Source organism: Erpetoichthys calabaricus, chromosome 7 (genome assembly GCF_900747795.2).
Source record: "Erpetoichthys calabaricus chromosome 7, fErpCal1.3, whole genome shotgun sequence".
Taxonomy (NCBI): domain Eukaryota; kingdom Metazoa; phylum Chordata; class Cladistia; order Polypteriformes; family Polypteridae; genus Erpetoichthys; species Erpetoichthys calabaricus.
In genome coordinates, this window is record NC_041400.2 from 26,438,001 (window position 1) to 26,458,843 (window position 20,843).

At 40.6% G+C, this 20,843-nt stretch overlaps 1 protein-coding gene across 5 annotated transcripts in view; it reads left to right on the forward strand.

Moving 5' to 3' along the window:
* The window catches only part of LOC114654395 (UDP-glucuronosyltransferase 2A1-like), a 149,494-nt gene that overhangs the window by 26,127 nt on the left and 102,524 nt on the right, over window positions 1-20,843 (forward strand). The window contains exon 2 of one of the 5 annotated variants that reach the window (XM_051930069.1): window positions 164-503. The exons of 3 other annotated variants lie outside the window; for them this stretch is intronic. In XM_051930069.1, the coding sequence (XP_051786029.1) occupies window positions 164-503 (340 nt within the window). Of the gene's footprint in view, window positions 1-163; window positions 504-13,798; window positions 13,820-20,843 lie in introns of those variants that run through there. One more of the 5 variants, XM_028804923.2, reaches the window with a different exon arrangement.

The following is a 20,843-nucleotide window of genomic DNA, read 5'->3' on the forward strand; positions in this document are numbered from 1 at the left end:
CAAGACAGAGATTTTCGATGTTTCCTATTCACTGGAGTCCAGTCTTAACCTCTTAAATGACGGGTTGGATTTATTCTTGAACGAATCGCATTTGCTGCCTTCATTGCAATTTATTTCGAAGATACGGGAGTTTATTACAAAAACCGCGGAGCTCAATAAGCAGATGTGTGACGGAGTGCTCCGCAACGAGGAGCTGCTGGACAGACTGCGACAGTCGCACTTCGACGTTCTTCTCTCTGACCCAATAATGCCGTGCGGAGAATTAGTGGCAGAGAAACTTGGGATTCCGTTTATGTACACGATTCGGGTCTCCTTCGGCTTAGAAAGACTATGCGGACAGTTGCCGGCTCCCCCGTCTTACGTGCCCAGTATCCCCAGCCTGAACACAGACACCATGGATTTTCAGATGCGCCTGAAAAACTTCATGTCTTACTTGGGTCTGTACCTGTATTTTAACGAATGGTCATTTTCAAATTGGGATTCGTATTACCGCGAAATCACAGGTAAGATCAAATGCTCAGCCTGATGAAGTGTCGCTTTTCTTTAGCACTGTCGCGCATTCTCAAAACATCACGGAACAAGATCACTGTATCAAGCAAGTACAGTAAATGTACGCATGGTGTAACATGAAAGTCCCTTGCGAGACTTGGGAAGAGAGTTTGAAATTTGGTGCAATTAAAAAAAAAAAATCTAATCACATCATCAAAGTGTTTGTTATCACAGGCGTGGCCATTTCATATTTAACTGTTAGTAATTTTCAAAAATATCAGTAATAACAATGCAAATCCACTGTTAAAAAATAAAAGTATCCCACTGGTTCTTCAGAGCGATGACATAGGGGAACCAAGTCTGGTCTACAAAAGGCCCATCCATATGAAGGTTCCAGAAAGAACCTTTGTTTATTTAGATCCGTGAATAACCACGAATAGATAACAGATTTGTAAAATACCAATAAATGATTTTTAAAAGGATGCTTCTTGCATTCATTCAGTAACACAGGCTAAGTCCAGGTTTTCTTAATTCTTTGTTACTGTCCTGCCATGTAGCCTACCATACATTAAAGATTTTTAGTTTGTTTTTCAACATATCAGGAAGTTTGCTTCAAAGCACAAAGAACCAGCTACATATGCAGAAAACACTTCAAAGAATGGAATGATGTACTGCCAAACAACTTAATGAGGAACCACACAACCCAATAAAGAACCATAAAATGGCATTAAAGAAACATTATTTTTAACAGTGTACATGTATTAGTAGTGTACGTAAAACCTGTTTTTTGATACCTTTTTACTATATGAGCTAGCTGAAGTTGCCTTCATAAACAGCAGATTCCGGCTGAAGTGATGAAGATTCCTGTACTCTTGTTAGTTGACAGATGTGAAGGGGCTGTGACTAACTGGAGTTTACATTTATTAAAACACTTCATACTTTTTTTTTTTTTTAATTTTAAATCGGTGGTGAAGTCTCAAGCTAAAACTGTTGGCTGCATCCAAACATATATGATCAGATAGCTGATCAATGTAGAAGTTTGCCAATAAAATGCAGTTTTAGAGAAATACTAATTTATTATCTTTGGGTCAGGGATTCTTCAACATTTTAAGCAACGTGGATTAAAGTCACTCTGGTGCCCCAAAGGGATTAAGCGTCTAGTTTCATAGTATATCTGCCCCAAACTGGGACCCAAGAAGTGTATTATTACCATAATACTAAGGTAATATGGTACTGTGTGAAATTAATACTTCTTTATAAGAGCAGGAGTGCTGTGCAAGGATAAGATGATTTTTTGATTGTTTTTAATGCCTTGACTCAAGGTGCTGGATATTAAATAATGCTATTATTTACTTTGTCTTAAATAAAATTATTATTTTTAATTATGTTAGGGCTAATTATTTATTTTCCTTTAGTCCCAGGGCTGAATATTTTTCCAAAAAACTGTTTTCTGAAAAGCACACAAAGCAATGGCTTCACACATACATCAACATTAAATACTTATTTATGACAAATGTCACTCAGCTTTTTACTCCATGAGCATCAATAGTATGTAAATTCATATACTTATTACATAGCCATTTGTCTAAATACTAAGAAGCTGAAAGGCATTTTCTTAAAAAAACAGCTTGAAGTAGTCAGGTGGCTGGTAATCCATAGAGTCCACTAGCACACTGCATCATTTGAAGTCCAGTAGCCAGCTTGCCTCCCATGGATCTATGTTGGTGAAATCCTCCCAGGAGAACGTTACCATAGGCACTTCAGCTACATGAACATGTCCAGCACTATGCTAAGACAAGGACTGATCAGCTGATGCAGGTACCTGTCTTTCGTTTTCAATTTCCAGATTTCTTGCATTAAAATCAGAGATCGTATGTGTCTGTGTAGTCTTCCCAGGTGAACATTGCCTTAGGCGCATCAGCTGCGTGATCAGCTGATGCAGGTACCTGACTTTTGTTTTCAATCTTCAGATCACTTGGCATCAAAATCGGAGTTCAAGAAGTCTGAGTCTGATTCAGCAATAATATGCAAAAAATGAATAAATAAATAATATAGAGTATTTTGCTTTGCACAATCGCTTCACTCTCTTGCCAGATGTCAGTGCCATTCTAGATGTTGCTTACTCTCTGCTACTCACACACATGCTGGAATTAGACTTCAAGTCAGCGAGTCTAACATTATCCCTAACAAACAGAGTGTACAGTACCTATGACGTAACTGCAAGTTTTGTCAATGTTAAGAGCTGATTTTCACCCTCTACCCCTGGATGTCAACTTTTGTCAATATAAGCCCTCAGGGTTATGTTTCAACAAACATCGACATCCGCATTAAAAGATTTAAATAAGGTTTATTAAATGACTTCCACCATTAACATTACATCCTTCTGAATAAGTTTGGTAATTGTTCTGCATATGCCATTTTTCTTTTAACAGCTTAATAAACTGAGCACAAAAAGTTGAGTCACAGATCAAAATTATTACTAAAAATGTATGCATTGTTTGTATTTTTTACTAGTGATAGTATAAATTTTGACAAAGAATTTTGTAAACATGTCAGTCTAGTTTGTAATGTTTAACACTGATGACTGACATTGTGCTGAATCCCAAAGTCCACTCTATATCCTATCCTAATCATTTGATGTTTTCTGCTGTTCTCAATGATCTAACAAACAGAACCTTCACACAATCATATGATTGGAATTTATCAAACCACTTAAAAAAAAAATGTTTACACGTGTGTTTACAGATATTAGATTCAATATATGGCATAACAGCAAACACAAGGTGAGGCACCGACCAGTTGTACATGACCGTCGAAACTGAACTTGACATAAAACACAACTATGGTAGCATAGATACTCCCACTACAGTGCATCCGGAAAGTATTCACAGCACATCACTTTTTCCACATTTTGTTATGTTACAGCCTTATTCCAAAATGGATTAAATTCATTTTTTTCCTCAGAATTCTACACACAACACCCCATAATGACAACGTGAAATAAGTTTACTTGAGATTTTTGCAAATTTATTAAAAATAAAAAAATTGAGAAAGCACATGTACATAAGTATTCACAGCCTTTGCCATGAAGCTCAAAATTGAGGTCAGGTGCATCCTGTTTCCCCTGATCATCCTTGAGATGTTTCTGCAGCTTCATTGGAGTCCACCTGTGGTAAATTCAGTTGATTGGACATGATTTGGAAAGGCACACACCTGTCTATATGAGGTCCCACAGTTGACAGTTCATGTCAGAGCACAAACCAAGCATGAAGTCAAAGGAATTGTCTGTAGACCTCCGAGCCAGGATTGTCTCGAGGCACAAATCTGGGGAAGGTTACAGAAAAATTTCTGCTGCTTTGAAGGTCCCAATGAGCACAGTGGCCTCCATCATCCGTAAGTGGAAGAAGTTCGAAACCACCAGGACTCTTCCTAGAGCTGGCCGGCCATCTAAACTGAGCGATCGGGGGAAAAGGGCCTTAGTCCGGGAGGTGACCAAGAACCCGATGGTCACTCTGTCAGAGCTCCAGAGGTCCTCTGTGGAGAGAGAACCTTCCAGAAGGACAACCATCTCTGCAGCAATCCACCAATCAGGCCTGTATGGTAGAGTGGCCAGATGGAAGCCACTCCTTAGTAAAAGGTACATGGCAGCCTGCCTGGAGTTTGCCAAAAGGCACCTGAAGGACTTTCGGACCATGAGAAAGAAAATTCTCTGGTCTGATGAGACAAAGATTGAACTCTTTGGTGTGAATGCCAGGCATCACGTTTGGAGGAAACCAGGCACCGCTCATCACCAGGCCAATACCATCCCTACAGTGAAGCATGGTGGTGGCAGCATCATGCTGTGGGGATGTTTTTCAGAGGCAGGAACTGGGAGACTAGTCAGGATAAAGGTAAAGATGACTGCAGCAATGTACAGAGACATCCTGGATGAAAACCTGCTCCAGAGCGCTCTTGACCTCAGACTGGAGCGATGGTTCATCTTTCAACAGGACAACAACCCTAAGCACACAGCCAAGATATCAAAGGAGTGGCTTCAGGACAACTCTGTGAATGTCCTTGAGTGGCCCAGCCAGAGCCCAGACTTGAATCCGATTGAACATCTCTGGAGAGATCTTAAAATGGCTGTGCACCGACGCTTCCCATCCAACCTGATGGAGCTTGAGAGGTGCTGCAAAGAGGAATGGGCGAAACTGGCCAAGGATAAGTGTGCCAAGCTTGTGGCATCATATTCAAAAAGACTTGAGGCTGTAATTGCTGCCAAAGGAGCATCGACAAAGTATTGAGCAAAGGCTGTGAATACTTATGTAAATGGGATTTCTCAGTTTTTTTATTTTTAATAAATTTGCAAAAACCTCAAGTAAACTTTTTTCACGTTGTCATTATGGGGTGTTGTGTGCAGAATTCTGAGGAAAAAAATGAATTTAATCCATTTTGGAATAAGGCTGTAACATAACAAAATGTGGAAAAAGTGATGCGCTGTGAATACTTTCCAGATGCACTGTATACTGACAGCATCCCTGACAACTGTTACATCCTTACCAGTTACTGCCTCACCAGTCCTTTTCATTTCAATATTTCAATCACTGCAGCCCCTTCATCTCACAAGCTTGTCTGTCATTCCCTGCTCTATTTTGCTATCTTATTGATGTATTTGTCTGTTAGTCATCTTAGTTTGACTGTTTCACAGGTTGATGTCATGGGGAACATTATTTTTAGTACCATGGAAATTAAAGTTCTCTGTGAAACATCAATAGCATTGTTTCAGATACTACTGCAATAAACAGCACGCTAAATAGTGGATGGTATATCATAGTATTCACATTTAAGACAAACTTGGCTAATTTTACTACACAGTCATGTGATGAACCATCAGAAACATGTCCATGACCCAACAGATTAAAAAACACTGATCTAGATAATGTATCTAGCATTTTTAATAGTGGGCGGCACAGTGATACCATCCAACAAGTATACTTTCCAGTCATTATTTATGTGGAGATTGTTCTCCCACTGTCTAAGTGTGTTTTCTATAAGGCACTATAGCTTTTCTTTTGTATTCCTAAAGACATGCAGATTCAGCTAATTGACAACTGAATTGGCCCTGTGTAGGTGTATGCATGAGTGGACCAGGCACCCCATCCAGAGCTGTTTCTCGCCTTGTACCCAGTGCTGCTGAGATAGGCTTCAGTTGCCTATAGCTCTGAATTGATTTTATCAGGTTTGAGGTGGAGGTCTTTAATAGCATTAACCCTTGTATCATTGTGTTGCCTTTTTCCACAGTAGCCATGAAAAGTTATACAATTGGTGGGCTCCAACAGTGGGCATCTTGGTCAATGCCAGATGAAATATGGGAGTGAAAATCTCAAAAGGTTTAACCATGGGTTTGATTACAATTTACAGGGTAATTCTAAAAGGACTGAACAATTTAAAATGTGTATTATTCAGTAAGTATCATAGGAACAGGTAGTCTAAACCAAATTGTGAATGGATTCTCAAGAGTTTTTTTTTTTTTTAATCATACAAATGCCCCAAATGGGTCCCTTTTGTCACAAGGCATACATCAGTTCTGTGTTTAGTCCCAGATTCCTTGTAGCATATCACCATTGATGACGATTTGCTACAAATCATACAGCAACCATGAAAAAAATTAATGGTAACTCTACAATGTGGTGCATACTACATGTTCATATGACACTTAGTTACTTAGTAATACATTTTTGAATATACTCAGGTCTTTTAGAAATTGACAATTCTAGATATTGGTTAGACAAACGAGTAAAAATTTCACTGTACTCTGTATACACTAGGGGGCTCCGCCCCCTGCTCGCTTCGCTCGCCAACCCCTGGTGTTGGGAATGACAAAGAGCGTGATGTATGAATGAGATATAGAATAGTGTGACGGTGTAGATGATGCAAATAGAAAGCAAACAATAAAGTGTGTGGCACAGTGTAAAGGTTTATTGGAAAATTTCTTTGTACACGCCGTTTAAGTGTAAAAGGTAATTCCAGGTCAGAACTTGTAAGGTCAATGAAGATGGTTATTGTTGTGATCAGAGTCAACTTTGTCAGAGCTTAGAAAGAGTTGTCTCTCCAGGAAGTAATGGAATGACTTGGGTATTTATGTTTTCCACATTAATATTTTTTGGACATAATATAGTGCGTTGTGTTAAAAGGGGCATTTGGTCTAATGAGATTGCTGTTCCAAATCTCTCTGTAACTAAGTCGTCGCAGATAAAGGCTTGAGGAATTGTAATAATATGTGGGTGAAGTCCATCTGTATTGGTGAGTGTACCATCTCTCAGTTGTAATAAGCAATTGTTACGATCTGGTTCTGGACATCGTATCTTTTTTACTAACTGTATCTTTTGAAAGCAATGCCAATTGTCTGCGTATTTTAAGGTGCACTGAACAATAGCTGAGTGCATGGCATCTGGAAGAATAGCTAATCACTGTTTAAAATCTCCTCCTAATAAAAGTACCTTTCCTCCAAAGGGAATATTATCATTCATAAACGTTTGTAGAAGTTTATGAATGGTGTTGAGTAAGTGACTTCATGCCATTGTACATTCATCAATAAACAACATTTTTTGAAGACGGATGTCACGTGCAGTGCCACCGTTAATGTTCCTAGTGGATACCGATTTGTAGGATCTAATGTAGCTGATAAAGATTTCACTTTCAGGTACATCGTCAGTTATAAGCTTCTGTAGATATTCAGTATATGAATGTAAAGAAGGCAGTCTAATTTGACCCTTTTGACAACAACGTCTAAATGTATTACTTGTATTGCCAGTTGTTTCTTCAGGGAAGTGAACTGAATGACAATGATTGCAAATGACATTCATTAATCCGAATGAATTTTCCCGGTGTATGTTTTGCTTGTGCCGTTTGAGAGGCGCGTTGTTGCATGTGTAGTATTTGGGACGTGTTGTTTTGGAGCTGTAATCGATTTGTCTGTGCTGTGTGAGACGCCCGTTGTAGCCTTCGCTGCCATTAACGTATGTCTGAGACGGGAGGTGTTTCGTTTTGAATCCGTGCCTGTTGCGATGCAGCACTTTGATTGATAGTTTGCGTCATGTGGATCTAGGATGTAGATTTGTGCATATTTGCGTTGTTGATTTGTTTCAGGGTGCACTGTTCCAATTTGATGCAGTATTTGTGCACATATGGGAAAGCAGTATGGGCCATTGCCTTTTGGTGGCCTGATATTTACTAAAAGCAAATGAACTATTGTAGGATCTAACGCAGTTGATAAAGATTTAACTTTCAGGTACACCGTCAGTTAGAAGCTTCTGTAGATATTCAGTATATGAATGTAAAGAAGGCAGTCTAATTTGACCCTTTTGACAACAACGTGTAAATGTATTACTTGTATTGCCAGTTGTTTCTTCAGGGAAGTGAACTGAATGACAATGATTGCAAATGACATTCATTAATCCGAATGAATTTTCCTGGTGTATGTTTTGCTTGTGCCGTTTGAGAGGCGCGTTGTTGCATGTGTAGTATTTGGGACGTGTTGTTTTGGAGCTGTAATCGACTTGCCTGTGCTGTGTGAGAAGCCCGTTGTAGCCTTCGCTGCCATTAACGTATGTCTGAGACGGGAGGTGTTTCGTTTTGAATCCGTGCCTGTTGCGATGCAGCACTTTGATTGATAGATTGCGTCATGTGGATCTAGGATGTAGATTTGTGCATATTTGCGTTGTTGATTTGTTTCAGGGTGCACTGTTCCAATGCGATGCAGTATTTGTGCACATATGCGAAAGCAGTATGGGCCATTGCCTTTTGGTGGCCTGATATTTACTCCGGTATATGGAAAAGCAAATGAACTATTGTAGGATCTAATGCAGTTCATAAAGTTTTTACTTTTAGGTACATCGTTAGTTAGAAGCTTTAGTTGAGCTTTGCGTTTTTGGAGTCGAGACATTTTTTCATTTAGAAATATGGATAAGTAATAAGGAGTATTGCACTCACTGTTAATATGGAGCCTTTTCTGCGGTTGAACGGTTAATAGTGCCTTATTGTAATGAGATCCACCTATGCTGCATAGCCGTCTATTTTGTTGTTTCTTTCGTTTTCGTGTGTTTGTTCCTGTTATCCTTTCCTTTTCGTTTTGTACCCGTGACCGTGTATTCATGAGTTGTTTCTTTCTCAGCATCCGAAATATGGATAAGTAATAAGAAGGTTCGCAGTCACTGTTAATATGTTTCCTTTTCTGCAGTTGAACGGTTAATAGTGCTTTATTGTAAGGAGATCCACCAATGCTGACACCTATGCTGTCTAGTGTGAAGGTGCTGACGTTCACTTTAGAATATGTGGCTTTGGGTGTGACTTCTTATGGATGTGGGGGGGGGGGGGGGGGATTGTTGAGGATTGTTGTTGCGCGAGCGTCTTCTTTCTTTTTGTGTTCCTGTGTCTTGTTGAATCCCCCTCTTGGTGTGTGTCCCGTCCGGTGCCTGTAGGTTGGGGGGGGGGGGGGGGGGGGGTGCCTTGCCGTTGTGCGCGGGCCTCTTTTTTTTTTTTTTTTTTTTTGGGTCTAGTTTCGTGTGCAATGTGTTTCGTGCTTTTCCTGCGTTTGACTTTGCGCCTCATTTCTCCTTTTTGTATGTGCTCACTCCTTTTTTCTGTGGTCTTGTCCGCCACTCGCGGCCCCTCATCCGCCTTTGTCGCCCTCTTTTCTCCGCCTTTCTCCGACTCTCGCGGACTCTTTTTGCGCCTGCGCCTCTCGCGGCCCCTCATCCGCCTCTCTCGCCCTCTTTTGTCCGCTTTTCTCGGCTCCTCAGCCGACTCTCGCGGACTCTTTTTGCGCCTGCGCAGTACATCTTTTTGCAGCTACGGCCCATGGCCGGATGTGCCTGCGTCCATCATCCGGTTTAGCATTCTCGGTTAGTAATATGGATGACGATACTACCACTACTGCTACATTCCCCAATATGTGCATTGTTACTGTGCATGATTGACTGCTGCTGTGGAATGGTGCCACTTACCCAGGGGTTGGTTCTTGCCTTGCACCTGAGGCTACTGGGAGAGACACCAGACATCCATGGCACTTAACTGGATTAAGGAGGTTTAAAAATTTAATTTTATTTAATATAAAATTTACCCCCTCGTGACCCTGTGTTCAGATTCAGCGGGTTGGAAAATGGATGGATAAAATTTACCCCACTGGATGCCTTTACTAGTTTAGTTTATTAGTGTGTACTAAAGTTGGGGACACTGGTTCAACTTTATGGCCACATACCAAAAGTGCAATTAAGATAATGTAAAATAACTTTATTACCCATTGTTAAGGTGGATTTTGAAACATTGTGTCTACACCATCAACATGACATACAACATAAAATAAGTATAAAAGTGCAAAGCATGTATAGCATAAAAAATATTTTTCTGGGTTTGCCTGAAGATAGCTTGTTCATAGAGTACTTTTAGAGAATAGTTTTGTTGTTTTGTAATGATTTTCATGGCTACCTAGATAAGTCCATTTATTTTCAATTTATGATGAAATGATGCCATAGTCTAATATGCAGTCTACTGTAGCAGGTAGTAAACATTCAGACAACTGAGGCACACAAGCTTCAAGACAATACAAGGATTGTGAATATTTTTAACTTTGACCTTATTTGTGAATAATGAAGCGATTGAAAGTAAATCCAAGATCGAATTCTTAATATTTTGTAAAGGAAAAACCATTGTCAGCCAATAATAGCCAACTTGTGGTTTAATTTCCTGTATCTTATATTAATATTGATATATTAAAATGCAGTTTCTTAGCGGATTGCTACTGGCATAGATGTATAATCCTGCCAAATTTGAGCATTTTACCTAAACAGGAAATAGTATTTTTGTTGATGAATGAGTGAGTCACTCAGATAGTCAATTCTGGAGATTATATATATAATAATATATATATATATATATATATATATATATATATATATATATATATATATATATATATATATATATATATATATATATATATATATAATACACACACACGCACACACTGGTCACTTTATTAGGTACACCTGTTCAACTGCTTGTTAGTACAAATATGTAATTAGCCAATCACACGGCAGTATTTCAATGCATTTAGGACTGTAGAAATTGTAAAGACCACCTGCTGAAGCTCAAACCAAGCATCAGAATGGGGAAGAAAGGTGATTTAAGCAACTTTGAGCATAGCATGGTTGTTGATGCCAGACAGGCTGGTTTGAATATTTCAGAAACTGTTGATCTACTGTGATTTTTCTGTAACAACCTTCTCTAGGATTTACAGAGAACAGTCTGAAAAAGGGAAACTATCCAGTGAGTGGCAGCCTTCTAATATACACAGTATACTGTATGTAGATGTGTGGGCAGTTCTTGGGCCCAGTAATCAATCAGGTTACACGTGCCAGCTTTAACAGCATGGAAAATTTGGAAGGCGCTGACACTTGACTTTCATCACAAGGCTTTATAGGATAGTCAATATGATCCATAGAAGTAAAGGAAGAAGGAAATTATACTGTTTATTGCATAACATGGCATTTCTGCTTACGTATGAAACTTATTTTTTGCACTCTGCTCTATACAAAATTGTTAATGGTATCAATTTAAAAAAATAGCTTTTATTTAAGAATCACTTACAGATTGTGGCCTTAAAAATCCTCAGGGAATCTTGAATCAAAATATTTTGTATCGTTGCCTTACAGAAGCACATAAAATATATTTTTGTAAAGAGAAATACCAAAGACATGAAAATTGCCAGTTCTCTATTGGCTAAGTGTATTGTAGTGAGTCCTGTGATTAATTGCTCCTTTTCAGTGCCCCTGTTGCCACTGGGATAGGAAACAGCTTAGTACACTTGATGGTACAACTTGTACAATCAAACTTACCGTATTATAGAAGTAACATGTTGATATAAAACATAGGCTGTTTCAGGTATCAAGCAACATAAACATCAACATGAAAGCTAAGTTGACTCTAAAGCAGATTAGGGATAATGGGAATCAGAACAGCACTAACCATTTAATAGTACTACTCTTATACATTAATAGGTGGAATTAAATTGAAACATTGCTGAAATGTACTGCAATGAGTCACAAATGTGCATAAAAATGCAAACTTATTATCTTTTTAAATAATCCACTGGAGAGGTTTTACTTAAAATATAAAAGTTAATAGCATTATTCAGTACTTACAGCTGTGCCAAGTAACTTTCTCAAATCAGCACTAATGCAATTTTGGCAGAAGGCAGCAATCAGACCTGGACCGTCACCAGTCTATTGTGGGGTCAGCTAACGCACATCCCAAGATTAAGACTGGGCCACTCTGGAATCATCATTTAAGACAGGGATGCCCATCTCCAAACATGGAGGGATACAATGGCTCCAGGTTTTCATTCTAAACAATTTCTTAATTAATAACCAGATTTTGTTGCTAGTTAATTTAATTGATTTGCTATTTAAGACTCAGACCCTTTAAATCGGGGTAGGCTGTGTTGGTCCTCGACGGCAGATTTTTGATCAAACCGAGTTGCTTCGTGAGAAATCATTTATTGCTGATGAAGCTCTTACTGCCCAAGTGACATTTTTCTGTTTCATTTTAGTCGTTTCACTTGTTAAGATTTTGTACCCTTAATTGCTTATTTTAGTATTAAACAGCTGCATTCACTATTTTTAAATACTCTTTAGTAGCAATTAGGTGCAAACGACCAAGGAATCAGCATCTCTCCATCTAGCTTATTTTTTATTTACGCTTCTGTGTATCTGTCGTGCACTGTTTAATTTAGTGAAGTACTCAGAAGAAAACTGAAGAGAAAGTGAAGAACTGAAAATTATTTATTGTTTTAGACTTGAAATCATTTAGGAATGTATCATTAAAAAAGAAAATTATCAACAATTTAAGAATTACCTTACATTGCAGAGTTAAAACAGTAATGAGTCATGATATTAAATAAGACCTGTTATTGGCAAGAATTGTTTTCAAATTAAATAACTGGGTTGGAACAAAAACCTGCAGCCACTGCAGCCCTCCATGACGACGTTGACTACCCCTGATTTAAATTAATCTGCACAACTTTGGGGAGATGCAGGATTTTGTGGTCAGTAGACATTTATTTGATCTGACTATAATCTTCAAACTAAATTAAGATCAAGTACAAACCAGATAATGTTTAAACATAGATTTCATATTTTTAATTATATTAGGCGAAAAATATATATACAATTTATTTTTGTATAGCCCAAAATCACAGAAGTGGTGCCGCAATGGGCTTTAACAGGCCCTGCCTCTTGACAGCCCCCCAGCCTTGACTCTCTAAAAAGACAAGGAAAAACTCCCCAAAAAAACCCTTGTAGGGAAAAAATAGAAGAAACCGTGGGAAAGGCAGTTCAAAAAGAGACCCCATTTTGACCCCATATGAAAACATATGTTGAAAATCACTATAATTTTAATTAGTATTTTTGTCAGTTACTACAGTACTAAACTTAACGGTGGGCGCCGCCGTTCTCTTTGACGTTGCACACAGTGAGCTCGTACAAAGGTTACCAGATTAAGTAGAAAAAACCGTCGATTGGGCCAATCCGACATTCCGGGCGTAAAACAGAAGTATTGTGTTAACTACAAGGGAAGCTTTATCAATGGGGCCTGCCGTGCGAGTCTTATCCTTTATTTTGCTACAGTTATTCGTGACCGAGCTCACCCTGTCTGGAAACATACTGGTGTGGCCCACGGAGCACAGCCACTGGATTAATATGAAAGTCATTTTAGAAGCGCTGGGAAGCAGGGGTCACAATGTCACACTGCTGCACAGTTCGGCGTCGCCGCACTTTAACGACACCGGCCGCTTCAAGACGGAGATCTTCCAGGTTTCCTTTTCACTGGAATCCAGTCTCAAACTATTAAATGATGGGTTGCATTTATTCTTGTACGAAGCGCCTTCACTGTCTGCATTGCAATTTATTTTGAAGATACGGGAGTTTATTACGAAAACCGCGGAGCTCAATAAGCAGATGTGTGACGGAGTGCTCCGCAGCGAGGAGCTGCTGGACAGACTGCGACACTCGCACTTCGACGTTCTTCTGTCAGATCCACTAATCCCGTGCGGAGAATTAGTGGCAGAGAAACTTGGGATTCCCTTTATCTACTCGTTCCGGGGGTAACAGCATAGAGATATTGTGTGGACAGTTGCCTGCTCCCCCCTCCTACGTGCCCACTATTCCCAGCCTGCACACGGACACGATGGCTTTTCAGTTGCGCCTGAGGAACTTCATGTATTACTTGGGTCTGTACCTGTTTTTTCACGAATGGACATTTTCAAATTGGGATTCGTATTACCGCGAAATCACAGGTAAGTTCAGATGTTCAGCCTGAAGAAGTGTCGCCTTTCTTTCGCACAGTCGCTCATTCTCAGATCATCACAGATCAGGCTGACTGCATCAAGTAAGGAAATGTATGCATGATATAACATAAAGGTCCTTTGATAGACTTAGTAAGCTAGCTTTAAATTTAGAACATTTAAAAAAATTCTAATCACATGTCAAAGTGTTATCATAACTGCATTTATTTCAGAATTTTTAACAGTCATTTTCAAGAATATCAGTAATAACAATGTAATTCCAGTCTTAAAGTCTTATGAATTTCCCCTTGGGGATTAATAAAGCATCTATCTATCTAAAGTTGCCCAAGTGGTTTTTAAGAGCATTGCCGTAGGGTAACCATATCTGGTTCCCAAAAGGCCCATCCACATGAAGGTTCCAGAAAGAACCTTTGTTTATTTAGACCAGGGGTGGGCAAAGTCATTCCTGGCTGTGGGTTTTGGTTCCAGCCCAGGTACTTAATAAGACGCACTTATTGCTCAAGTAACACTTCTGCTTATTTGAGTTGTCTCACTCGTTACAATTTTGAATGCTTATTGCTTATTTAGTTTTAAACAGCTGTATTCTCAGTTTTTAATTGCCCCTTATTAGCAATAATTTACCTGCAAATGATAAAAGAGACCAGCAGTTCTCCATTTAGGTTGTTTCAATTTACATCTGTGTGGATTTATTGTTCACTATTTGGTTTAATTAAATACTTGGAAGGAAAGTGAAGAGAGAAAAGTGAAGGACTGAGTATTACTCCTACGTTTTAGACTTCAAATCATTTGGATGATATCCGTAGAAAGGAAAAAAAACCTATGAGAATGACCTGACATAGACAGAGTTAAAGCACTAACAAGTCATGAAATGTAATTATTGGCAAGGATTGTTTTCTAATTAAGCAACTGGGTTGGAACAAAAATCTGCAGCCACTGCAGCCCTCTAGGAATGAATTTGCCCACCCCTGATTTAGACATATGAATAACCACAAATAGATAACAGACTTGTGAAATACCAGTAAATCATTATTTTAAAAGGGCTCTTCTTGTATATGTCCAGTAACACAGGCAAAGTCCAGGTTTTCTTACCTGTCTGTTATGTCGTGCTAGGTAGCCTAACATACCTTAAAAATTTCACTTTATTTTTCTACATATTAGGAAGTTTTCAAAGCAAAAATAACGAAGTACATATGCAGAGAACCCTTCAAAGAATGGAATGGTGCGCTGCTAAATGATGACTCAATGAGGAACCACACAACCCAATAAAGAACCATAAAAAGCCATTAAAGAAACATTATTTTTAAGAGTGTGCGTGTATTAGTAGTGTACATAAAACCTGTTTTTTGATTCCTTTTTACTTTATGAGCTCCCTGAAGTTGCCTTTATAAACAGCAGATTCCAGCTCAAGTGATGAAAAGATTCCTGTACAATTGTTAGTTGACAGATGTGGAGGGCCTGTGGCCAACTGGAGTTTACATTTATTAAAATACCCTTCAAACTTTTCACATTTGACAGTTGTGACAATATCGGTGTGCAACCAAGATGCTCACTGTTGGAGCCCACCAATGTTATGTAACGTTTCATAACTACCGAGGAAAGCATCACTTATTATTTAAAGAAAAGGGTAACACAGTGATACAAGGGTTAATACAATTAATGATAACAATCTAAAATCTGATAAAATCAATTCAGAGCTATAGGGAGCTGGAGTCTATCTCAGCAGCACTGGATACAAGGCAAGACACAGCTCTGGATGGGGTGTCTGACCCACTCATACATACACCTACACAGGGCCAATTCAGAGTTGCCAATTAGCTGAATCTGCATGTCTTTAGATAGATAGACAGATACTTTATTAATCTTAAGGGGAAATTCACATACTCCAGCAGCAACATAACCGATACAAAAAACAATATTAAATTAAAGAGTGATAACAATGCAGGTATACAGACAGACAATAATGTTAATAATGTTAACGTTTACCCCCCTGGGTGGAATTGAAGAGTCGCATAGTGTGGTGGAGGAATGATCTCCTCAGTCTGTCAGTGGAGCAGGACATTGACAGCAGTCTGTTGCTGAAGCTGCTCTTCTGTCTGGAGATGACACTGTTCAGTGGATGCAGTGGATTCTCCATGACTGACAGGAGCCTGCTCAGCTCCCGTCGCTCTGCCACGGATGTCAAACTGTCCAGCTCCATGCCTGCAACAGAGCCTGCCTTCCACACCAGTTTGTCCAGGCCTGAGGCATCCCTCTTCTTTATGCTGCCTCCCCAGCAGACCACCGCGTAGTAGAGGGCGCTCACCACAACCGTCTGATAGAACATCTGCAGCATCTTATTGCAGATGTTGAAGGATGCCAGCCTTCTAAGGAAGTATAGTCGGCTCTGTCCTTTCTTGCACAGAGCATCAATATTGGCAGTCCAGTCCAGTTTATCATCCAGCTGCACTCCCAGGTATTTATAGGTCTGCACCCTCTGCACACAGTCACCTCTGATGATCACGGGGTCCATGAGGGGTCTGGGCCTCCTAAAATCCACCACCAGCTCCTTGGTTTTGCTGGTGATCAGGTGTAAGTGGTTTGAGTCGCACCATTTAACAAAGTCCTTGATTAGGTCCCTGTACTCCTCCTCCTGCCCACTCCTGATGCAGCCCACAATAGCAGTGTCGTCAGTGAACTTTTGCACGTGGCAGGACTCCAAGTTGTATTGGAAGTCCGATGTATATAGGCTGAACAGTCCCCTGCGGCGCTCCTGTGTTGCTGACCATAATGTCAGACCTGCAGTTCCTGAGACACACATACTGAGGTCTGTCTTTAAGATAGTCAAGGATCCATGCTACCAGGTATGAATCTACTTCCATCTCTGTCAGCTTGTCCCTAAGGAGCAGAGGTTGGATGGTGTTGAAGGTGCTAGAGAAGTCCAGAAACATAATTCTTACTGCACCACTGCCTCTGTCCAAGTGGAAGAGGGATCGGTGTAGCATGTAGATGATGGCATCCTCCGCTCCCACCTTCTCCTGGTATGCGAACTGCAGAGGGTCGAGGGTGTGACAGACCTGTGGATATGAAAGAAGAACTAGAGTGCCTTACAGAAAACATACCTAGACAGAGGGAGAAAAATCTCCACATAGATAATGACCTAGGCATGTGATTCAAACACAGGTAAAGTATAGACATTAAAAACTATCAAAAATTCATCTTTTCCTTGCACTGTACTCCTGGTCTTATAAAGAAGCATTAATTTCTCATAGCTTTACTAAATCTTACTAAGCTTCAGCTCTGTCAGTGATATACCTCAGAAATCTTGTGCCTGTTCTTGATGAAAATTGTTTTATTAACAATATGTTTGTGTTCCACTTTTCTCTTTTAGTAATATTCATATGAGAAATATTCTTGAATGGAAACAAAAACTTTACTGTTTTTATTACATGGCAATTGTTATTTGTCAATGTATGAATCTGCTCTCCGTATGGTGATAATACACTTTTTGGGTCCCAGTTAGGGGCGGATCTAATATAAAAGTAATGAAGCTTAAGCTTCAGGGCTCCAATGTGATGGAGTGGGTCGGCTTCACACTCCCAGTTACTTTAGGGAGGCTCTTGAACCCACTACCGCTGATAACGTACCCAAGAGATGAGCCTTGCAGATGAGGAAACAACACACAAAGCAAGGGGCAGGCGCAAAAGTGCTTTTATTTAAAACACTAAAACAGTGTTCAAAAGTACAGTGCAAAAAACATGTTCATAGGATAGTTACTGAGTAATACATTTTTGAAAAGCCCAGTTCTTTCAGAAATTTCTAAAATGTCACCGTACTCTGTACACATGACAGTTCTTCCACTACTACTACTGCTATATTTCCCAATATGTGTGTTGTTATTGTGCATGCAGTGGAACAGTGCCACATATCTAGGGTTGGTTCCTGCCTTGCGCCTGAGGCTACTGGGAGAGACACCAGACATCCATGGCCCTTAACTGGATTAAGCAGGTTTGAAAATATCATTTTATTTCATGTAAAAATTTACTCCACTGGATGCCTTTACTAGTTTGTAATGCGGTCTGCACTTTGAGAACTTGTAATAAGAAAAGTCAGGGCCACCTGTTCAACTTTATGACCACCTACCACAAGTGTAATTAAGATAATGTAAAATAACTTTATTACCCATTGTTAGGGTGGATTTTGAAACATTGTTACAACATAAAAGAAGTATAAAAGTGCAAAGCATGTATAGGATAAGAGATATTTTTCTGGGTTTGCCTGAAGATGGCTTGTTCATAGAGTGCTTTTAGAGAATAGTTTTGTTGTTTTGTAATGATTTTCATGGCTACCTGGATAAGTCCATTTATTTTTAATTTATGATGAAATGACAGGTTTCACAACGCTGAAATGCCATAGTGTAATATGCAGTCTACTGCAGCAGGTAGTAAACATTCAGACAACTGAGGCACACAACCTTCAAGACAATACAAGGAGTGTGAACATTTTTAACTGTGACCTTATTTGTGAATAATGAAGCGATTGAAAGTAAATCCAAGATTGAATTTTTAATATTTTCTAAAGGTAAAACCATTGTCAGCCAATACAGCCAACTTGTGATTTAATATCCTGTATCTTATATTTTAGTACTAGCTGTGTTAACCAGCTGTGACTATATAGAAATGTGATGTAATTTGGTTTTGAAATTCTTAATAATGAGCTAAAAGAAAGTGCGGAAACCTTTTGAAAGTCCCTCATATATACATTATTTGTAGGGTTTTTGCGGTTTGTGACCATGAGCAAGTCGCCTGCGTGTGATCCAATTGGAAAAACAAAAGAAATATAACCAATTATATCTCAAATGTTGTAAGTCACCTTGGATAAAAATATCAGTCAATAATAAGTAATAATACTAATATAATTGGGCAGCATGGTGGCGCAGTGGTAGCGCTGCTGCCTCACAGTTAGGGGACCCAGGTTCACTTTCTGGGTCTTCCCAGTGTGGAGTTTGCATGTTCTCCCTGTGTCTGCGTGGGTTTCCTCCCACAGTCCAAAGACATGCAGGTTAGGTGCATTGGCGATCCTAAATTGTCCCTAGTGTGTGCTTGGTGTGTGTGTGTGCGTGCCCTGCGGTGGCACCCTACCCAGGATTTGTTCCTGCCTTGCACCATGTGTTGGCTGGGATTGGCTCCAGCAGACCTCCCGTGACCCTGTGTTAGGATATAGCGGGTTGAGATAATGACTGACTGACTAATATTATAAGGTTACTGGAGCTGCTTACTCAAACATGCTATATATAATTGCACAGGAGTAAAACATTCCTGCTTTTCCTAGTGACTTGGCATTTTTGTATAGTCCGTGCTAAACAAAATTTTACAGGAAAGTGTATTATTTTGAATTGAAACAGGTAATCGATAAGAATAATGTGAAATTTAAGTATATATTGTCATTATTATATGTTTATAATTTTCACTTATTTTTGTCTTTCACTCAAGTTTTTCTATTTTATGTTTTTCATCAATTGAATATCCAAACTTGTATTATTTTTTTTCTTGCCATAGGCAGACAATAATGTTCTAACACTGAAATGTGTTTTACTTTAACTTATTACAAATACCCCTCCTTGAACTGCCACCTTATCGTGGTGGAGGGGTTTGTGTGTCCCAATGATCCTAGGAGCTCTGTTGTCCGGGGATTTATGCCCCTGGTAGGGCCACCCAAGGCAAACTGGTCCTAGGTGAAGGATGAGACAAAGTGTGGTTCAACAAACCTCCAATGATGAATCAAACCTTTGGACAACGTTTTCCCTAGCCCGGAGGGTCACCGGGGCCCCCTTCTGGAGCCAGGCCTGGAGGTGGGGCTCGATGGCGAGCACCTGGTGGCCGGGCCTGCACCCATGGGGCTCGACCGGGCACAGCCCGAAGAGGTAATGTGGGTCCCCCTTCCCATGGGCTCACCACCTATGGGAGGGGCCAAGGATGTCGGGTGCAGTGTGAGTTGGATGGTGGCCGAAGGTGGGGACCTTGGCGGTCTGATCCTCGGCTACAGAAACTGGCTCTTGGGACGTGGAATGTCACCTTTCTGAAAGGGAAGGAGCCTGAGCTAGTGCGCGAGGTTGAGAGGTTCCGGCTAGATATAGTTGGGCTCACCTCGACGCACAGCTTGGACTCTGGAACCAATCTGTTTGAGAGGGGCTGGACTCTCTACCACTCTGGAGTTGCCCCTGGTGAGAGGCGCCGAGCAGGTGTGGGAATACTTATTGCCCCCCGACTTGGAGCCTGTTCATTGGGGTTTACCCCGGTGGAAGAGAGGGTAGCCTCCCTCCGCCTTCGGGTGGGGGGACGGGTCCTAATTGTTGTTTGTGCATATGTGCCGAACAGCAGTTTGGAGTACCCACCCTTTTTGGAGTCCCTGGAGGAGGTGCTAGAGGGCATACCTTCTGGAGACTCCCTCGTTCTGCTGGGAGACTTCAATGCTCACATGGGCAATGACAGTGAGACCTGGAAGGGCGTGATTGGGAGGAATGGCCCCCCCGATCTGAACCCGAGTGGTGTTTTGTTATTGGACTTCTGTGCTCGTCACGGATTGTCCATAACGAACACCATGTTCAAGCATAGGGGTGTTCATATGTGCACTTGGCACCAGGACACCCTAGGCCTCAGTTCGATGATCGACTTTGTGGTCATGTCATCGGACCTGCAGCCACATGTCTTGGACACTCGGGTGAAGAGAGGGGCGGAGCTGTCGACTGATCACCACCTGGTGGTGGGTTGGCTTCGATGGTGGGGGAGGATGCCGGTCAGGCCTGGTAGGCCCAAACGTGTGTGAGGGTCTGCTGGGAACGTCTGACAGAGTCCCCTGTCAGAAGTTGCTTCAATTCCCACCTTCGGCAGAACTTCGACCACATCCTGAGGGAGGTGGGGGACATTGAGATTGAATGGGCTATGTTCCGTGCCTCTATTGTTGAGGCGGCTGATCGGAGCTGTGGCCGTAAGGTGGTCGGTGCCTGTCGTGGCGGCAATCCCCGAACCCATTGGTGGAC